This window comes from Nelumbo lutea, chromosome 3, assembly GCF_056320005.1.
Source record: "Nelumbo lutea isolate HS-2025 chromosome 3, American lotus-T2T, whole genome shotgun sequence".
NCBI lineage: Eukaryota > Viridiplantae > Streptophyta > Magnoliopsida > Proteales > Nelumbonaceae > Nelumbo > Nelumbo lutea.
The window spans coordinates 56,058,571-56,080,833 of NC_142686.1; the positions used below are offsets into that span (position 1 = coordinate 56,058,571).

The following is a 22,263-nucleotide window of genomic DNA, read 5'->3' on the forward strand; positions in this document are numbered from 1 at the left end:
GACTCGGGCTGGGCTATTTTGGCAAATCTCGAACTCAGCTTGAATTTATTGCGAGTTGGACTTTTTGGCCCGAGGTTAAGTCCGTGGGCCCATACACCTGTTCAAACCCGTCCGGGGGTTCGGGGCACCCGGCCCATGAACAGGTCTACTCACGGCCATAGTACAGGTCTTTGTCTCAAGACAATGTAAGGGGTCTTTGTCACAGACCCTATAGTACAGGGGGGTTTATGTAATTTACCCAAAGATAAGTAACGACGAGCCGCGCGGCCTAAAGCTGCAAAAAGGCGAGAATTTCTCAAATCAAAACCATCGTTGCGAGGAGCCAAAATTGTTAACGTCTCGTCCTCCACTGTTCGCCACTTCGGCTCTTCTCTCTCGCTTTGACGCACAAGAAAAAGGTGAGGATTCATCAATGGCACTGTTACTTTCATTCTCTCCCCTTTTTTTTGTTTCGTTACTAAAATTCACTGGAAGGAATTGCAGTTCTCGTTATTCAGTTCAAGCTGCTGTTTCTAGGTTTTTTCTTGCTTTTCCCGATAGTTTAGACCAGGGTTTTGTTTCCGTAGTCCTAGTTATTCTTTTTTCCCCTCTTAATTTGATATCATAGGGTTTTGGGTGAAGCTCTATCATTTTATCAGTTACTTCTTCGAAATTCTATTAGTCCATACGGTGAAAGATCAGGCGTTTTATTATTTTACTCCAGTTGGGTCTGAGTAGATGTTTTTTCATAGAAAAATTACATCTTCTGTAATCCATTTTTGAAATTTTAGTACGATGTGGCTACTTGTTTTCTTTGTCTGGTAGTTGGGCCCCTAGTCGTCTACCCTAGGAGCCTCCTAATGTGTTACCGAATGGTTCAATTAGAGTTGTAACCATTGTTATGATAATAATCTGTTCTGTATTCGCTTTGTTATTTTAGGGGTTAAAAGACAGTTGGATAGAATTAACACTTAATGTCACTTAGATTGACTCTCGGGGTTATGATTTGGAGGGCTTTGCAGATCAAGTTATAAATTTTGTAGAGAGGACACGGAAACTTCTGATCGTTATATCATTAGCTTTAGCATTTATTCGTTTTGATAGTATTGAGTGTTGTGTTTTTGTTTATAACCTGGCAGCTTGTACATTCAAGGGACACGTTTACTGACTTAAAATGGGTTATGAAACTATTGTTGCCCAAATCCCAGCTACAATGGATTACCCAAGCTATGCTTCGACTGACTACACTGGCTCTGGTTCAAATGCCATTTCTGATGGTGTTGCTTTTGCCACTGGGGGTGCTGCGGATTCAACTACTCCTGTCATTCCAACAGATACAGCTAATCTCGAGCCAGATGGTTCTGGTTCAGGTCATGAAAATCCAAACAACAAAGATACTGGTTCTGTTATTCAAGGTACTTCTGTCTCAGTAGCTTATGGAGCTGTTGAAGCCCCTGATACTTCCAAGAATCTTGTCATCCAGGAAAGCGCAGAAGAAAAATCAAATCAAGCTGTTCCTATGGGTTCCTCTGTAAATATCAATGGTGCTACTGGTGCAGGATATCATGCTTCTGCTGGAACTGGTGAAAATGGGAATGTTTCAAATGAGTTTGGTGGAGCTGCTTCTGATCAACAGTTCAAGGAGGATTCTGGTATATTATAAGATTTCTAAATATCTTTGTGATAAAAAAAATAGATATTGCATCTGACTTGTTAGGAGTAGTATCTTTAAAATCAGCAATGCTTTGGAAGCTCACCTTAGTGAGCTTTAGGGGAAATACCTTCAGTGTCATCCTTGGGGCTCATGCAGAAGTCATGAAGCACATCCATTGGTGCTGACACCTTGAGATGTCTTAAGTGTGTTTCTATATGTATTTATTTGCTTCATGCTTATACCTAAACTTGCATGTTTAAAGTCTTAAGTGTGTTTCTATATTTATTTGCTTCATCCATTGATGCCGAAGTCACCTTCCTTGTGTTTATACATATTTGTGTTCTCCTAATATCCACAATCACTTTGTTTATGCTTTTCCTACAACCATTTTTATGCTTTTCCTGCATAGAAACATAATCCTCTTCTACTTTGATGCTTTTCTTAAAAATAGATGACACAGGAGGCTTAGTCCTCACATCTAAAGGTCTTGTTGCATTGCGTCATGCCTCCATGTTTTTGAAGCATTGGTTTTTTGTAATCCTCTGCTTGATAGTTTTTTAAGCGTTGGTTGCAAAGTTTTTGGGGTGATGGCAGTGTATTTGCACAGGTTAAACTTTCTGCAGTTATATTTTCTATATGGTTAAAATTGCAACCATGGCTGCAGGTATGATATGTTTGGCTGTAAAGTAACAAGTTATTGTATATGTTTTGACTTCTTGAAGGCTAGAATATATTTCATTTTAAAGATACGTATTTATTTGTCATTGTCATGTAGACCTAGTTCACTAATGTGGTTCTCTCAATATTCACTGTCGTGGTTCTTTCCAAAAAAGAAAAAAAAAATTCATTGTGCTGGTTACTTCTAGCATGTTGAAGTTTAGTATAACTGTTTATTGATGGCCTTGCATTCTGTGTGCCATAAAGTTAGGAAAGCGATCAAGGGAAACTCTATTTGTTATTTGCTTTTTTTCTGTTTCTTCACACAATGCTTCATAAACTTCCAAACCTAATTTCTTTTCCCAGGTTGACACCATGATTTGTCTAGAATGGCTACAACTTGAGCATTTATGGATTCATGATGGGATCACCCTGCTAAGAAAGTTAATTATGGGGCATATGGGCAGTTAATAGAGGTTGTCTTCATGGTGCCCCATCCAGGATTAATGATCTTTATGCTATATTGCTATCTAATAATTAGAAATGAACTTTATGGCGATTATGGGCAATTGATGGCGGTTTTTCAATTCCCGTACCAATTTCAGAATTTTTGGGTTATAGGGTTTTTTATAAATATTTTGGTTTATTACTGTTTCAAAATTATTATTTATAGTAATTCTCGGATGTGCTGTTTATGGTAATTCTCGTAATTATTATTTTTAGTAAACTCATGGTTTACTATTTTTAGTAATTTCTGATTTTTTAAGTTAATTTAGTTTTAGTGGGATTAGGTAAATGTTATTAGAGTTGTCGTTGCAATTAGGGTCCTCATTGGAGAGTCTTTTTTAGTCATCTATTGATTTATCTTAGTTCTAAGGCAATTAGAAGTTGTTTTGGGTCAATTTCCTAGTCCAAATTAGAGTCTGAAATGGGACATCCGAGTTAGTAAGTTGAGTCTATAAATAGAGTCATTGTAATTGGAGTTCAAGGAGAGTTGATTTGATAAAACAAAGAAAACAAAGATGGTTTGAATTCTTGTTGTTAGAAAAATTTCTCTCTTTTTTTTTTTCTCTCCTCTCTCTTATTTCTTCTTTAAGGCGATCTGTCTATTTGTTGTTTATCCTAACAGCAAGAGTTCACCTCTCTCCTAATGTCTTACTCTTCCCCCCCCCCCCGATTTCTTTTGAAGGGCTACACAACGGGGGGTAGCCCATCCCCCAACCCAGGTGCAGGTAGGATGCGATCCCATGTCTCCGCTATGACCAGCAGGAGACCTTACCAACCAGCTGGTTTACACCTTGCTTTTAATTTCTTACTCATTCTTTGGTGCACAACAAGAACTCTTCTTGCTTTTCCATCTATTTTCATCTCTAATCACCCACATCCCTCATTCACCAAACACAGTCCATCACCAAATCCTATGTTAGTAGGACTTACTAATAAAAGGTGCAAAGGAAAAATGTTATGTTTGTACAAAAGAAGCCATGAAATAAAATAAACTATTACTTAAAACTAATAAAACAATAAAAAACATAGTTTTCAAGGAGCCAAGGCGAGGCTAGGTGACAGGGGGGCGCCTTGCCACCTAATCACCTAGGTGATGGATTTTTTAAGTAAAAAACATAGATCCTGGGGTAGTTCCCTACATAACCATATTTCCTTAACAATTATTCATAATTTTCATAAGAAAAGTATAAAGTTCATGTTAAAGTATAGAAAATTAACATATTCATGAGAAGAAAAAGAAGAAAGAAAAGAAAATTGAAAAAATATAGGGGCTGAACCCTTATTTCTGTTATAGGAAAAGAAGAAAAGAAAAAGTAGAAGAAAAGAAGATATGGAAGAAGACAATGTGTTGATTAGACAAAATTTTAAGTTCTATCTTACTTATTGGTTCATGTTTTGATGTCTTTGAGGGTTCAATACAGCATTTAGTAATGCTTGTGTTGATTAAACCCTAACAAATGAGAAAATAATAAAAAAGAAATTAATATTTAAACACACAAAATGTATATATTTTTAATAATGTATATTTTATAATTATAATCTCAAAAGATAAATAATAAAAAAGTATTTTATAATAGAAAGTACAAAACGGCTTGGTAATTAGGCGAGGCAAGCCTAGGGTACCTTGCCACCTTGACAACTATGATCTCAAATAACTCTTAGAATCTCTTTACACCATGATTATTAGTTATTAGAGAGTCTATTATTATCTTGAAATAATCTTCTATTCCATTTCCATCATTTATATTTGACTGCTGAAAATCTCTTTATTCTCAACTGTCTGTTTATTTGTTCCATAGTGTTGCATAGCATTCACAATAATTCTGTTGAAGGTTTAAATTGCAAACCATTATCATGTCTTTTTGATCTTTTTGTTTCTGATATCTCATTGTCAGCACTTTCTACTGAAGAAGAACGGTTGTGGAGCATTGTTAGAACAAATTCTTTAGACTTCAATGCTTGGACTGCTCTTATTGAGGAGACAGAGAAGGTGGCAGAGGTATACCATATGATTCTTTACATAGGACAGAACTGACCAGGCTGCATCCTCATTTTTTGCTTATCATTAATTGTTTAGAGAAATGAAGTTTGTTGGTGATCTTGTGCTTTTGAAGTTTTGATGGCAGTAGCCAATATATGAATATTGGCCAAGTAATACTAGAATATAAGTCTGATGTAGGATTAGCAGTGGACTTTCAGGATAAACAAATGAGGGTTTAATGGATTGATGGAATCTACCCCTATGCAGGATGTATGCACTGTCAAGAAATGGCTTAAGGAAAAGGATGGGATTGTGGGGAACAGGGGATATGCTGGCTGAAGGGTTAAAGCACAAAATGGCAGGCTATATATGTTGATAGGTGATAGTTGGTCATTTTCCATAGTAGAAAACTAGGGTTAGAAGAAGAAATGTGATTGACAATTAAAACATAAAAAAAAGAACAAATGTGATTGTTTTTTTTTTATATGATTAGAAACATATTTCTGGCAATAATAAGACAAGAATCATCAATGTTTTCAACTGGTAACATTCTTAAAGGATGGGAGATGGTGGCATCTACCCCTATGCAGTGGAATATTCAAGTCTCTCCTTGGATAGGTCCTCCACATGACAACTTGACAAGATTAAAATGAATTTTGATGGCTGCAGCTTTGGAAACCCAGGGCTGTGTGGCATTGGAAGTATGTTTACAAACCATAATGGCTATATCTTAAAGCTGTTCACTTGATGAGCCAATTAAGAAGATCATGGGTACCTTTCATTGTTGGATGGCAGCCATGGATCATTTTAGCAATGTTTCCCATCATAATTATTTTGACTTTAGCAGGGTGGCTGTAATTGACATATGGTTTCTGTATAGTGATTCACTGAACATGGATATACTTGGACAGAGTGACATGATTCGAATGAATACCACACCTTACCTTTTGCTCCCCCCCAAAAAAAGAATAATGGCTATATCTTAAAGGCTTTTTATTTTCTGGACCTGTTGGCTATGGTTACTTCACCAGAGCAGAACTGATGGCATTACTTCCAGGTCTAAGGTTGGCAAAATCCTTGGAATTCAGGAAATTGATTATTGAAGGGGACCCTGGAAGTAATATTGCATGGCTTCAAGGCCTTGTGGAGGGTCCATGGAGGCTTGGGAACCGAATTAGAGAAACTAAATCTATGGTCCTGGTCTTACAGGCCAAGCTAAGTTGGCTGCCTAGGTCTACAAGCTCCACAGTTGACTCCATTGCTCAGGAAGGAGCTAGCAGACAGTCTCTGTTGTGGGCTAACTATACGCTTTGTTGAAAGGAAGTAATTTACTGATGTGTATGTGGGGACGGTAGGATACTGGCTCATCAAGGAATGTGCATTCTATTGTACTGAACAGTAAATAAAAAACTTGTATTAGATTTTCCAGATAAAAAAAACAGGATTCAGGCAATAAGCATGATAAATAAAATATGGTAGAAACTAGTTTATGTATTAGTATGAATAATAGATTACAAGAATGGAGAAAGAATATATGGGAAAAGAGGAGAGAGAGAGAGACTGAGAGAGTCATATATTACCATGGGACTTCAGGATAAATACTATGTTGAGGGCTTTTTCTTGGCATATAAGGGGGTTGGGGGGACTTTAGGAGAAGTTGTGAGAAATTTGGTGAGGGAGAATAGGGTGGGTCTTTTACTCTTATAAAACAAAAGTGGGAAAAAATAGAGGTGGCTTACATTTTAGAGTTATGGGGGTCACATAGTTGCAGCCCGGATTTCCTACTAACCCCATTTTGCTGCCCTTCCTACTAACTCAATGACTTGATGACAGTTGTCCCATCTTCGTGTGACCACATTATTACGTACAACAATTTCCACGTGAGACATCTCCTCCTCTCCCCTTCTAGTGCTCACCACAGTTATCCCTCCACACAGGATTCCGTTCGACGAAATGCTTGAAAGATTTCATATCCGGGAAGTTAAATGCTAGAGTTTTTAAACTTTTTTGAAGCTGGTCAGCTCCTTGGCCCCAGCTCTTATTCATCTGAGGTCCATTAATCCCTCTTCCTACTTCCTGCATATGTATTATCAAGTGTTCCAGCCCAGACAGATTTGATAACAAGCCACTGGGAGTCATCCTTTGACCTTTGGGATTTCTAGGTAACAAGATCATAGGCGAGAGGGCTTTATAGATTCCCCAACAGCTGGGGGTCGATGCTGTCTCTTCACCTTTGGGAAGACCAAATGACACACTCAGACTCCTAAGAGGACTCAGCTGCCCAATCTCTGTAGGCAAATCGTCCATCAATTCATCAACATGAAGCACTTCAAGTTCCTTGAGAAGTCCTATCTGGGATGGTAGAGACCTTATGCCAGTCAGGTGTAGATATAATCTTCGAAGGCTTACCAAGTTGAAAAAGTGGAAACTCCATGATGGGAGAAAAGCGATGGCAGCTCTTCAATTTTAGTGTTCGACAGGTTTAGGACTTGGAGATTACCAGTTCAAAATCTTGCACAGTGATTCTTCCGTATCTGCAACAGTGCCATTCAAAGCTAACTCCGACTGGGTGAACTCCCAGTCACCAACATCAAACGCATTTTTCAAGGACCCTCCGATGACAAGAATCACGAGTGGCAAACCATGGCATTCCTTAACCACCTTGCGAGCTACTTTTTCTATTTCAGAATCAATCAAAACATCAGCTCCTACCTTTTGATGAAACAGCTCCCATGCTTCATCTTTCGATAAAGTTTCAACCTTGATCTTCTCATCTATGCCCATCTAGTTACAAACTTTCATCAATACAATCTTACACCCATTCTCTGTGCTTGGGTCAGGGACTCCAACTTTCGTCAAATCAACTTCCTCCCATAAGTCATCCAACAGAAGCAAGAACTTCTTCTCCAGGTGTTGAGCACTAGAAGGGGGAGGGGGAGATGTCTCACGTGGAAATTATTGCACATAATAATGTGGTCACACGAAGATGGAACAACTGTCACGAAGTCATTGAGTTAGTAGGAAGGGCTGCAGAATGGGGATGGTAGGAAATCCGAACACACATAATTGTGGATGGGTTAAGTGTGAGGTGGATGGTCTTTCTAGGGATTTGTTAGTGATTTGGGATTCTAAAGTTCGGTAAAAAATGTGAGTTTTTAAGGGTTTACATTTGGTGTTAGTAGTGCTGGATCATTTGGAAACAAAGAGTAGACTGTTGGAATCAAATGTGTATAGTCCAATGGGGAAAAGAAATAGAGGGGCATTTTGGGTGGAACTTGAAGGGGATCTAAACAAATTGGTTGGCGAAGAAGTAGAGGTGGGTATGAAATTAGGTGTTGCTCTTCTTGGCAGAAGAACATGCTAGCAAAATCATATATATACACTTAAAGCACAAGGGGGCACAAGGAGAGGTGGGTATGAAATAGAGGGGCATTTTGGGTGGAACTTGAAGGGGATCTAAACAAATTGGTTGGCAAAGAAGTAGAGGTGGGTATGAAATTAGGTGTTGCTCTTCTTGGCAGAAGAACATGCTAGCAAAATCATATATATACACTTAAAGCACAAGGGGGCATAAGGAGAGGAGACGTGGCCGCTTGTGGAGATGGGAAAAAGCATATACACTTGTGTAAATGACCCGATTGGTGAAAGCCATTGGAGGTGAAAAATGTGCGAGCTTCATGCGTAAGGTTGGTCATCTAGACAAAGCCCGTTGGATAGAACCTGGAGCCATGTTGTTAGGTTGGACAAAGACAAAGGTAGAGTCCGATGTCCAATGAACAAAGGCAGGTTGCCTGAGCCCGATGGACAAAGGACAGAGGCCGAGTTGAACTCGATGGACAACCAGGTTGCCAGACCCGTTGGACCGATGAACAAAGGCATATTGCTTGAGCTCGATGATCTGTTGGATAGAGCCCGATGGATAAAGGACAGAGGCAGAGTTGAGTCCGATGGACAACTCGAAAAGAAATGCTCTCGCTATATCTCCCTCTTTGTCTATCTATCTCTATCTCTGTGTGTATCTCTGACGTCGACTAACAATTGACTGAAGAGAGAGGTGGCAGTGGAAGGGATATTATCGAGGGAGATAGGAGCGGAGGGGGAAAGAGACTGAGATCTGACTGAAGTGAAGAGAGAGGTGGTGGTGGAAGGAAAGAGAGAGGGAAAGAGACAGAGGAAGGAAATAAAGAGAGAGGGTGCCTAGAATTGCAGTGTTGAATGGCCACCTTCGACAGAAAAACAGGGATCGATTCTAGTTATCTCAGTTAAATGGCCACCTTTGATGTTCGATTATCAGAGGCCATCTCTTCAGGCCTTCAGCAGTTCGATCATCAGGTATTTCTTCTTCACAGAAAAACCAGGGGCTCTGCCCAATCTTTTTTTTCATTGTCTTATTGTCTCTTCACTTTTTATACCGAATAGGGGTTCCTCTCGCCCCCTTCTTCTTCTACTTCACAGAAAAACAGGGGCTCCACCCAATCTTTTTTTTTTTTAAATTGTGTTTCTTCACTTTTTACACCGAAAACAGGGGTTTCGCCCACTTGCTCTCTTCTTCTTCTTCTTTTTTTTTGGATCAATAACAGAAATTTTATTAAGATTTATGAAGCTTTATGTATAATAAGGGGGAGATAAAGAGTCTTATCTCCCCATCAGTAAATTACAATGAAAGAAGATTAAAAATTAGCCCAAAAAATAGCTTCCCTATTCACCCCTTGCTTGGCCAACCCATCTGCAAAAGAATTAGCAGTCCTTTTCACCTAGCTGTATCGTATCTCAATGCCCTTACATAGCCATAAGAATTTTTTCTTTTCATTATTGTAACTCCACAAGCCACTGTCCTCTTTCTTCAACCAGCTAATCACCACCTTTGAATCAGCTTCCAAAATTAGCCGACTGATATTTAGTTCCCTTGCTCTTTGAACCCCTTCCAAAGCTGCAAGGATCTCAGCCCTAATAGAGTCTCATTCTCCAATAGGGTCTCAGAACATAGCAATAACAATCCCTTCCTCATTCCTGAAAACTCCTCCAATCCCAAAGGGCCTTGGATTCCTTATGCCACTGCCATCAAAATTCACTTTTATAAATCTGGAGAGAGGAGGGGACCCCAAGGGACTAAGAGTCCTCTTACACAGAGTAGAGGTTGCTATCTCTTTCCAGTTTCTTAGCAGGTCAGCTATAGGAAAGTAACATTTCCATAGTTTTTAGCCAGTGGGCAGCCCTTAAAAGTATTAGGTCTAATAGTTCTTCCAGGGATCTTTCCTTTTCTGAAAATATTCGTAAGTTTCTTTCCTCCCATAGTGACCAACACACGGCTGCCCTAATACTCCTCCACATCACCTTTCCTCGCTCCTTAGGCCATCTGAAAAACGAAAGGGAGAGCAAACCTGGGACACTCTCAGGAGGGTTCCAAGTACACCCAAAGCGAGAGAGTACCCACTCCCGAACAGTTTTAGTAACCTTACAAGATACCAAAATGTGGTAATCGGATTCCCCATCATCTTTACAGAGAGAGCATCTATTACGAAGTAAACAAGAATTGGGTCTCTTTTTCTGAAGTAGATCATTTGTATTTATTCTTTCCTGGAAAGTTTCCCATCAAAAAAACCCAACTCGAGGAGGAATAGGCTTGCTCCAAATTTCCTTAATCGGAAAGGACACACCAGGAGGGACAGGTGACTGAGTTAAGGTTTCAAAAAACGAAGCACAAGAGAAGGTTCCTGAAGTAGAAGGGATCCAAATTCTGGTGTCTTCCATATTAGGATCAAGGAAGATATTCTCAAGGATGGCTAATAAAGGTAAGAGGCTGTCCAAGTCTGTATCCCTAATTGCCCTTTGTAGGCCGAGGTTCCACCCAAAGCCATAAGTGGAGTCTGAAGGAACTAAAAATGAAGAGATAGGTTCATTTTTCAAATCTGACAGATCATACAAGGAAGGAAACTGGTCCTTCAGAGGTGAAACCCCAACCCAAAGATGTTCCCAAAATTTTATTCGATTGCTAGAGTTAACACCATACCTGATTCAAGGGGAGAAAACTGGAAGCAGATCATGGATGGATTTCCACAGAGAAGCAGTTGTAGCCCTTGCCACAATTCCAGAATCCCAACCGTTGTCTTCCAACCCATGTATGCTAGCCATGATCTTTGTCCACAATTTTTCCTTTTCCACTGTGAACCTCCACAACCATTTTCCCAACAACGCCATATTCCTTTTCTTGATGTTTCCAATCCCAAGACCTCCTAGTTTTTTACATCTAATTACCACCTCCCATCTCACCCTATGATCTCTCTTCTCCTTTCTCGTCTCCCACAGAAAATTCCTCATTAATTTTTCCAATAAGTTGGAGACCTTGGTGGGGATCTTAAACACTGACAAATAATAAACAGGTAAGTTAGCTAGGGTGGACCTAATCAGAGTGACCTTCCCTCCTAAGGAAAGATAATTTCTCTTCTAGGACGCAAGCCTTTTCTCAAATCCCTCCACTACCGGAGTCCAAAAGCTTTTATTCTTAGGGTTATCTCCTAAAGGGAGGCCCAAGTACATCACAGGCCAATATGAGATTGCATAACCTAACACACCTGCATAACTCCTTAACTCCCTCTCCTCCACATTCACCCCCACCACACAACTCTTATCAAAGTTCACCTTGAGGTTAGACATCTGCTAAAAAAGTTGTATTGCTAGTTTTGAATTCCGAATCTAGCTTATATTCCCACCCTCACAAAACAAAATTGTGTCATCTGCAAACTGGAGATGTGTTAGTGGAACCTCCTCCCTGCCAACTCTCCACCCTTTTATCAGATTCCTCGAGTATGCTCTATGTATCAATCTCCCAAGTACATTAGCCATCAAGGTAAAAAGAAAGGGGGAGAGTGGGTCTCCTTGTCTTATACCTCTCAAAGAAGGAAAAAAGTCAACCACCATTCCATTCACCAATATAGAATAGTGACAAGTCCTAATACAGCCCCAAATCCAGTTACACCACCTTTCTCCAAAGCCATAGCTTCTTAACACCTCCACTAAAAAAGACCAATCCACCAAATCATAAGCCTTCTCCAAGTCCAATTTGCATACCACTCCCTTCTTAGATTTCCTGAAGCTCTCCAAACTCTTATTTGCAATGAGGATTTGATCAGTGATCTGTCTTCTCTCTACAAATGCTCCTTGGTTGGATGCAATAATAGAGGGGATGACCTTCTTCATCCTGAGGGACAACACTTTTGCAATTATTTTATACAAGCTATTCACCAAACTAATAGGTCTGAAATCCTTAGGTTGTGATGCCTATTTCTTCTTTGGGACCAAAGCAATGAAAGTTGAGTTCAGGCCCAGATTAATTATTATATACTGTTGCCTTTATCTCTTTCAGATCAAACGTCTTTTCCAACCATTCTTTGTTCTTTGCACTTAGAGTCGGCCACTCCAAACCCTCCAACCACACTCTCTCATTCAAAGGCCTTCTGAATATAGATTTGAAATGAATTACTAAGACCTCTGCTATTTCTATTGGGTTTGACAAGACTGCTCCTACTTCCAATTTTGATATGAGATTCTTTTTTCTCCTCCCATTTGCCATTGAATGAAAAAATCTAGTGTTTCTATCTCCCTCCTTTAGCCACTTACACCTAGATTTTTTGCCTCCAACTTATTTCCTCCTTAATCAGAATATCCTCCATTTGCCTCCTCAACTCCCATCTCATTTTCCTGTCTTCTTCTCCAAAGGATCCCCTCTCTTCCTTCATTTCCAAATCCTCAATCTGCTCTAGCAGGACTTGTTTCCTTTCCTCTATTCTCCCAAACTCCAACATATTCCACTCCTTTAATTGTGATTTTAGAAATTGAAGTTTCTTGTGGAACCTCATTCCCTCCCACTCTACTACCGGATTAGATTTCTCCCACCACTCCCTGATCATCTCACTGAATCTCGGATGGGTCAACCACATATTTTCAAACCTGAATGGAGTGGGTCCATCACCTCTCAATTCCTTCTTACACATCACTATAGGCCAATGGTTTGAAGTAATTCTTGGGAGTGCCCTAGATGCTAGGTTACCCCAATGTTCTTCCCGGTCTGTTGAAAACAAGAATCTGTCCAGCTTGGAGCATACTGGTCTCGACTGAAGGTTGAACCAAGTGAAGTTATTATTTAGGAGTGGAATTTCTTTAAGCTCGAAAGTATCCACAAAATGGTTGAACTTTCTCATGATAGTTGTCACTCTCTGTCTGGGGTTGTTGGTTTCCTCTGTAAACCGCACTACATTAAAATCCCCTCCTAGAGGCCCCTAACATCACTCAATTCCTCCCACCTCTGCCTGTAGTCATTGGGGCCATAAACGTTTGTTAGTACCCATTCGTACCTATCTTCCACCTGTCTGAACTTCACGGAAACAGAGTAATCACCTATTAGCTCCTCCACGCCGATTAATATGTCTCATTTCCACAGTGTTACAATCCCACCTGAGGTTCCCCAAGATGGAGCGGCCACCCACTTGATTCCCCTATCTCTCCACACACTCCTTGCCCATCTGCAATCAAATCCATTCTTTTAGACTCCTGGATCATTACCACATCTGGGTTAAACTTCTTAATCACCTCTTTAATTGTTGCTCTCTTCCTAACACTGCCCAAGCCCCTCACATTCCAACTTAGAATTCTCATTTTAACTTCTCAAGCTCAACCCCTATTCCTCCACCCTCTACTTAACCCCTTTCCTTCTATCACCTCTCACTTCAAACTTCTTGTCCCCTTCAATATCTCTTTTCAACCTCTCTACTTCACTCAACTTTCTTTTCTTTACCTTACTATCCTCTTTTTTATGCAGATAACTTTTAGATCATTTTGATTCTTCAGTTTACACCCCAGCTTTTGCACAAATTCTGCAACTGATTCTTCCTTGCTAGTTTCCTCCTTATCTAAAGTTCCTCTCTTCTCACTCCTAGGGATCTTCTCACTCCTTTCCTTATTTCCTCCATTATTTGTCCTTTCTATCCCTTCCGTAAACCTTCTCTGCATTTCGTTCCTTTCCACTTCACCCATTAGACCCTCAATGATTTCCCAAATCTTTATCTCCCTACAAGTTTTCTCCACCACTTCCTCTCCTTCCTTATCCCCTTGTTCCCTCACTGTGACTTTCTGACCATGGGCCTCGGACACTTGGTTGAGAAAGGAATCTGGAACAAGGGACACAGAGCATTCATCAGTAGCAAAAACTGAATTGACAGAGTTAACACAAATACCTGAGGTCAACTGAGGGTAGAGAGGGGTATTCAAATGAGGAAGATTGGTTGTCACTCCCTGTTCAGAGAATTTGGATCTCCCTATCTCTTCGGATTGGAGGAAATTAATCCCCGTCATTTGGTCTGCACAAAGACCTCTTCCTGTACCCAATTGTTTACTTCTTTGTGATGTACTCTTGTTCAGTTCAGAGTAAACTTGGGCCGACTCCTTCTTGGATTCTTGCAAGACACTAGAACTTGGGAGGGGCACGTCCAGTTTTGGGCTAAGGACTCTGTTACAGGTGTTTGTTTCGTTCACCCACTCCTCCCTTTTTTCCTTTTGTTTCTCCACTGCCTCCTCAAGAAACAGAAGTTCCAGATTTAATGTTCTCCCATTTTGATCTTCAATATTATCTTCATTTTCCGAGCTGCCCAAACTTTCAAATTCTTCTGAATTCTCATCACAATCATTCTCTGAGCTGCAGCTTATCCATCCTTTGTCTTCCTCTTCCCTCTCTTCTATTCTGTTCCTCGCATAACGCGGGCTTGGGTGGTCAAGACCAAGGCTTTTATGCTCGTCACTGGCCTGTCTACATTCCCAACTCAGAGTCCGATTAACCCCTGTCACGCGTCTGTTCTGGTGTTTCAGGTGTTCGGCCGAACCCTCCTAGATGATGATAGATGACAAGTTTCATCTATCATCGAGTTTTCACAAAGCCGCCCCACGTGAAAACTTAAGTTGTCACGTGAGCCTCTTAAGGTGCAACCGGGTTCCCCTCTTGTCTCACCCCTTTTTCTAGCCGGTTCAGAAAAAGGATTTCTTAACGTAAACCACTTGGCCCTTTCCCCTTCTGGCCACGTCAGCAAAGGAAGGGCCACCCCCGAAACTCAGTTTAGTTTCAAAGAAATTTGAATTGATAGCCTCAAAGGGAAGGCTTCGATACAAGTAACCTCCCTGCGACTGTTCCCCTTCCTCTTTCACTCTCGCATGCGCATCAGACTTCCCCTCCAATCCCTGAGAGCCATGTGTGCTCCAACCTGCGAGCTCCTCTCCGTCTCCTTCTTCTGTTTGTCTTCCCCACAGCGACACTTCAGCTTCTGAGGCCGCCCAAAGTCTATACCAAACACCATCTGAGTGCACTTCAAAAGAACGAGGCACATTTTCTGGTTTGATACCTGCGACTTTGAGTTCTACAGCACGCAAGCACCTCAAGTTCACCTCCAGCAGGACACCCCCCAAAGCTCTTGTGAGTCTCCTGAGAGTTGGTTCGTTCCAGAGATTAAAGGGTAGCCCTAGAAGCTTGATCACAAGACTACCAGCTTTTGGCTCTACTTTGTTGCAAACTGAAACCCAGTTTTGAACCTGTATTAGTCTTCCTTCTACTTGGGTGGTGCTAAAGTTCAATTTCTTATTGCCAACATCTAAGATGGCTTTCTTCTTTGCAAAGGGTAGCAGCATTGCTTCTTCTTCTTCTAGGCCCAGTTTCTCAGCAACTGCAACTAGTATCTTCGACCAGTCCCTTATCGCCTTATCTGCCATTAAGACCATCTTGTTCTCCCACTTGCCTCTCCCTTCTTCAAATGCTAATCTCCGGTGTTCAGTTGAACTAGCTACCAATATTTCCGGACTTTGATTCTTATGAGGCTCCGGGGAACAAGACTTTAAGGGGACATTTTTTACTGGCTTGCTATCAGAAACTTCCACTAGAACTTTCCTCTCAATCTCCACAAGAAACGCCTGAAGACTGAGAGCAAAGGACGCCCAGCCTTGCCCCTTTTTTCCTTCTGGAATACAAATCACTTGGCTTTTGTTAGTGCCAAAGTGCTCTGTAACCGAAATAAACCACCCTCTTCCATTCCTTAGAATAGATTCAAATCTTTTTCCCCGACGGATCACCGAGTTCCTCCATCCTTCTTCCCGGATGGAATTACAGTTCCATTAACAAATCCTTTCAACCAAAGACACACTTCACCTGGTAGGAAGACTGTCGCCCTGCTGCCTTCTCTGATTTTCAGATGAGCCTCCCCCTTTGTCCTTCCCTGCTCGAATAGGAATTTTTTTTGCTTCAATGGAAGTCTCCACACGCCACCTCCCTGCTGGCCAAGTTTCTCTCCTCTCCCGTGCTCCCCATCTCACCTCTCATTCTTCGTCTTCTTCTCTAGGCAAACCATCAATCTCTCGCTCAGTCTCTCTCTATCTGTCAATCTCTCTCTCTCATATCTCTCTCCCATACCAACCCAGGTTCTATCGGCGTTTAATGCTGGTTTGTTTTTATTCGCCAGGCCCAGGCTCAGGAGTGGCTGAACCTGTCAAAGCCCAAGTTGCCCAGTCCAAGTTACCACAGGAAGTCTCTGTACGGTGATATCACTCACAGGGCTCTTCTCGTCGACCACTGATGAGTGATGACCAATCTTGGAGGGAGAACGGGAGAACAGCGGGTTCAGCTACAGCAACCGAGCTGTCCTCTCACTGCAACTGCTGCGTCTGTTGAGCCGCCGCCTCCACCCAAGGAAGAAGATGTTGCCGGTGTTGCATTAGCTTCATTTTCTCCGTCGGCCTCACCACTGCCTTCCTGTGGCTCAACTTACACATCGATCATCCCAGTGATGATGAGTGGTGAGAACGAGCTTGAGATCAACGCCATTCTTGGCAGCCACCCGAAGGATCTTCTTTGGCTCCACGGGATCGACAACTGCAACTTCTTTAGGTGTCTTGTCGATGATTCTGCAATACAAGAGGTGACGATAAGAAATACACGATAAGAAATGCATGGTTCTACAATACAAGATGTCTCGTCGATGGTCCAAACTGCGAAGAACTTACATGTACGAGTAGTTGTCTTCGAGGCAAAGAACGGGGAGGATCTTCATGGCGAATTCTTCATTTCTTCTTTGTTTGTTCGTAAGTTCATTAGGGTCCGGTCCCTTCAGATTTTCTTGTTCCTACGATATTTAGTTGGAGAATCTCTCACTCTCAGGCAAGGTATTCAGCTCGTTGCCCGCCACGGACTCGAACCGTAGCTAGCCGGTGACACGTACCGTGGCAACAAAATAAAAGCTCTAGATCTTTAGAACCAATACATAAGTTCTACCCCAACGCGCGGTTGATGAGCGTTGATATGGACATTGGAAAAACGACAAACGAAACTTCAAGTGTTTTGAGAGATTTATATCTATATATATTATATATAATGAAACCAATAATTATTATATTAAAAGTATTATAAATTATGAATAGTAATAATATAATATTAATAATGCTAATATTATAATATAATCATATAATATTACTAACATTATAAATTATTAATAATAATAATTATTAGTATTAATTAATAATAAATTAATGATTAATTCATTAATTTTTAATCACTAATTATTTATGAATAGTTAATTATTTTATGATTAATTAATACCTATTATTAATAATTAATATTTATTACTAACAATTAATTAACTATTATTAATATTAATTAATTAATTAATAATAAGTAAAAATAATTAATTAATGAAATATTATTAATTAACAATTAATTAGTAATTAATACTTAATATTAAGAATTAATAATAATTCATAATCGATGAATAATTAATTCAAAGATTATTAATCAATAATTATTTATTTTTATGATTAAACAATACATATTATTAATAATTAGTATTTTTATTAATTATAATTAATTAATTATTAATAAGTAATAATAATTAATTAATATTATGATTAATTAATAACTATTATTAATAATTAATTAACTACTATTAATAATTATTGATTGATTAATTAATTATTACTTAATTATGAATTAATATAATTATTATTAATTAATGAAACTGTATGGTGATAATTAATATTGTAATTAATTCATTTTTATTAGAATATTACTAGAACATATTATAATGAATATTATTAATAATTAATATTAGGTAATTATTTTTGCCCCTGCATAGCAGGAGCCCCTTGCTAGTATTTTTGGAACTGGAAGAGGAGAGGATGTGAAATATAGAGGGCTGGATGGGCGTTGATATGGACATTGGAAACACGACAAACGAAACTTCAAGTGTTTTGAGAGATTTATATCTATATATATTATATATAATGAAACCAATAATTATTATATTAAAAGTATTATAAATTATGAATAGTAATAATATAATATTAATAATGCTAATATTATAATATAATTATATAATATTACTAACATTATAAATTAATAATAATAATAATAATTAGTATTAATTAATAATAAATTAATGATTAATTCATTAATTTTTAATCACTAATTATTTATGAATAGTTAATTATTTTATGATTAATTAATACCTATTATTAATAATTAATATTTATTACTAACAATTAATTAACTATTATTAATATTAATTAATTAATAATAAGTAAAAATAATTAATTAATGAAATATTATTAATTAACAATTAATTAGTAATTAATACTTAATATTAAGAATTAATAATAATTCATAATCGATGAATAATTAATTCAAAGATTATTAATCGATAATTATTTTTTTTTATGATTAAACAATACATATTATTAATAAATAGTATTTTTATTAATTATAATTAATTAATTATTAATAAGTAATAATAATTAATTATTATTATGATTAATTAATAACTATTAATAATAATTAATCAGCTACTATTAATATCTTTTGATTGATTAATTAATTATTACTTAATTATGAATTAATATAATTATTATTAATTAATGAAACTGTATGGTGATAATTAATATTGTAATTAATTCATTTTTATTAGAATATTAATAGAACATATTATAATGAATATTATTAATAATTAATAGTAGGTAATTATTTTTGCCCCTGCATGGCAGGAGCCCCTTGCTAGTATTTTTGGAACTGGAAGAGGAGAGGATGTGAAATATAGAGGGCTGGATGGGGTTTTGGTTTTCCATATTGTTTTTGTTTTGTTTTTTTTTTTTTTTGTTTTTTTTTGTTTCTTTTTTATTGTGGGGATGAGACATGCTTAAGTTTTAAGAATTTAGTGTTTACTTTTAGCTGGTTAGGTGGCAGTAGGGGACTATGAGGGTCAACTGTATGGGCCCTTGTTAGTTTTTCTTTTGTAGATAATCTAACTAATATTTTTGATAACAATGTGGTGTCTTTGATCAATAACTGATGTTGAAATGAGTATACAAGGTCCTGTTTTTCCATGTCTTCTTTTTGAACTTTTGCTCATCTCTGCGTTTGGCCTTAGCAAGCTTAAGTAGTTTAACAGAAGATACAGAGTTTGCATTTTAATTTAAAGATTCCAATCATTTCTGGCTGGAGTTCTTGTATTTTACTGAGCATAAGTTTACATTTCATGAAGCTCTTTATTTCTTGCAGGGTTAATATTAGTGTTTTCCTTGTTTCAGGACAATATATCAAAAATCCGAAAAGTTTATGATACTTTCTTAGCAGAATTCCCATTGTGTTATGGTTACTGGAAGAAGTATGCAGATCATGAGGCGTGTTTGGGTTCTATTGACAAAGTTGTGGAGGTGTATGAACGAGCAGTTCAAGCAGTCACCTATTCTGTGGACATTTGGTTGCATTATTCTATTTTTTCTATATCAACATATGGAGATCCTGATACCATTAGAAGGTAATTTAGGTAAACTTGTTTGTAGTGTTACATACATGTGTGTCTTTCTTGTTATAATGAGATTCTGGTGATTTGTTACTATTTCTAACCTTGTTTTGGCATGCCTGTAACAGTTGTGCCTCCGTAAGGAAATATTTGCTGGGACACACTTAAGAAATCCGGTTTTCTGATGTGCAAACCCATTTGTTCTGAAGCTACTATATACAGTAGCTGTTTCAATTTTTTTTTTAAGGATTCAACCTTGTGGCCTCAACATGTCCTTTCCCTTTCCACTTTTCTCCGAGGCATGTTTAGTAGTCATGTAGCTTGTCACGAATTTGCGTTTTTTTTTTTTTATTCTCACACTAAGGATATAATGGGTGCATTAATATTCAAAATGCTCCTGGGAAGTTCACATTCAGTTTAAGGGCTAAGATGGTCTGTATCTCTTCTCCATTTCAAGGGCATATTATGTTTTTTTTTTTTTTTTTTTTTTTTTCTGTCAGGAAGGTAATTTAACTTAATAAGTTTCATATTCTGTTAAGAGTAAAATTCGTTTTTTACTTCCACCTTTAACTTAGATAAGTGTCATAGGTGTCATATGCTGCAGTGTCATAGCTGGCACTACATATTTACATATGCCATAACCATCTTCAACATTCTTATGATGTTTTAGGTTGTTTGAACGTGGATTGGCTTATGTTGGGACAGATTATTTGTCCCATTCTCTTTGGGATAAATACATTGAGTATGAATACTCACAGCAGGAGTGGAGTCACCTTGCCATGATTTACACAAGAATTCTAGAGAATCCTATTCAACAACTGGATCGCTATTTCAACAGGTGATTTCTATTGTTAGCAGTTTACAGATTCATGCTTTCAACTAACTATTTGAATGATCAGGCTTCTGAAATCTGTATTTTCATCTGTATCATGTTTCAAATATTTTATGGGTAGGCTTATTTCTGGTAGTATAAATTGTTTTCTGGTTATCAAAGAAAGAATTTGTGACTGGGGATCTAGAATTCTTTGATCTTAGAGTGAGTTACCTTTTGCTCCTGGTAGTTCAGTTATCTTGGTACTCCCATGTTGTATATGAATTGTACCATGACATTGTTTTTGTAACCGTCAGGTTCTATTGTGTGTGTGTGTTTTGATTGATAACATGAATTTATTTCATTGTTTAAAATAAATGTACAAAGAAATATACATCAATGAAGAGGAAAACAGTTATTCTCTTCCCCTTTAAGATATATTTATGATTTAATTACAACTCAGCCCCAAAAAACTGATTTCTATTAATTTCTTGTTTAGCCAGATTATCAGCCAAAGCATTGGCTGTTGTTTCAATTCATTGCACCTGTGCATTTCTCTAGTTAACCATTTGAACTTCTTGATTTGATTCCTAAACCTCCATGGAGCTTCTTCCTTATTCCTCAACCAGCTCACCACCACCTTAGAGTTCCCTTCTATCACTAGCTTTCCAATCTCTATATCTCTTGCCTTTTGTATCCCTTGAGTCATAGCCTTCCATATCTCTATTTTGTGAGGTTTATTTTTGATTTGTCAAAGCGGGGTCCAGATCTCCTATTACCTTTTTTCCTTAACTTTCTCCCACACTACCATTTAGTCTGTGACAGGTGTCCCCTTACATGTTTTATTAATACTCATTCATATGAGAGTACACATGTAATGGGGCACCTATTGCACACTGAATGGAAGTGTTGGGGAAAGTTGAGGAAAAAAAGTGTAGGATACCAAGAGTTGTCAAGGAGTTCTCATGCTAGGGCTGCAACAAATTGGTCAAATTTGGATTGGGGTATATTTGATTTCATTCAACAAGAAATCTGACAGATTCAAATTTGACAAGAATCCAATGGATTTTTCAGAATGAGATTCAAATTTGATCTGTTAATAGAATGTTTTCTGATTTTGAACAACAAATGGTCATCTAATCTCATATTATTGCTTAAGAATGAAGAAAGAAATAGAAGGCAAAATGTTCAATAGAATCTTAGAAGAAAAGTTCAAAAGCGGTGGATAAGTTGGGATCTGGGGAGGAGAACTTGGTGGAATGACAGATGTTGAGTTGCAGTTTGTCTTGTAAGTTGGCTATGTGTGATCATGGGAACAAAGTGGTGGAGTCAGGTTCGGCCAAGGACAAGGGGGTGGCATTGAATTTGAAGGAGGTACAATGAAGATAGGAGAAGATGCTTCAGCAATGTCTGTGGTGACGAAACTCCACCTGGTTATAGTTGTCCTCAGCTTATTGATCAGAGAGTTAAAAGTATCAGTTAATGTTGTCATCAGAAGTAGCCACAATCGATTCTTCATAGATCGACTGAAGATGCAAACCATGATACAAAAAACTATTAGAAATGTTGTCGTGGGGAGATTGAGATTTTTGTCCATCCTTAAAATGTCGTTGCTGGGAGGTTGAGATTGGCCTTGATGGAAGGCTTGCTGAGAGGATGAAGACTCTAAATGCAATTTTGATAGGAAGGTTCATTGGAATGGATTTGGACGGGAAGAAAGTGGTTGTCTGGGCTTCTTTTGAATTCGGTAAGGAAAGAGTTTGGGGTGTCATAAGACTGAACAGGGGACTGTTTTTGTTTATGTTTTGTGGGAGTGAGGAGGCGGAGTGGGGTTATGGAGTCCAAAGCCAAGATG

At 38.3% G+C, this 22,263-nt stretch overlaps 1 protein-coding gene across 3 annotated transcripts in view; it reads left to right on the top strand.

Annotated features, from left to right (window-relative positions):
- Positions 1-273: 273 nt before the first annotated feature.
- LOC148865099 (pre-mRNA-processing factor 39-1-like) overlaps positions 274-22,263 on the top strand; it is a 58,923-nt gene continuing 36,933 nt past the window's right edge. For 2 of the 3 annotated variants that reach the window (XM_088977421.1, XM_088977422.1), the window contains exons 1-5: positions 274-398; positions 1,119-1,631; positions 4,693-4,796; positions 19,383-19,612; positions 20,268-20,435. In XM_088977421.1, the coding sequence (XP_088833547.1) occupies positions 1,154-1,631; positions 4,693-4,796; positions 19,383-19,612; positions 20,268-20,435 (980 nt within the window). In that variant the 5' untranslated portion in view covers positions 274-398; positions 1,119-1,153. The remainder of the gene's footprint in view (positions 399-1,118; positions 1,632-4,692; positions 4,797-19,382; positions 19,613-20,267; positions 20,436-22,263) is intronic. The other variant, XM_088977423.1, reaches the window with a different exon arrangement.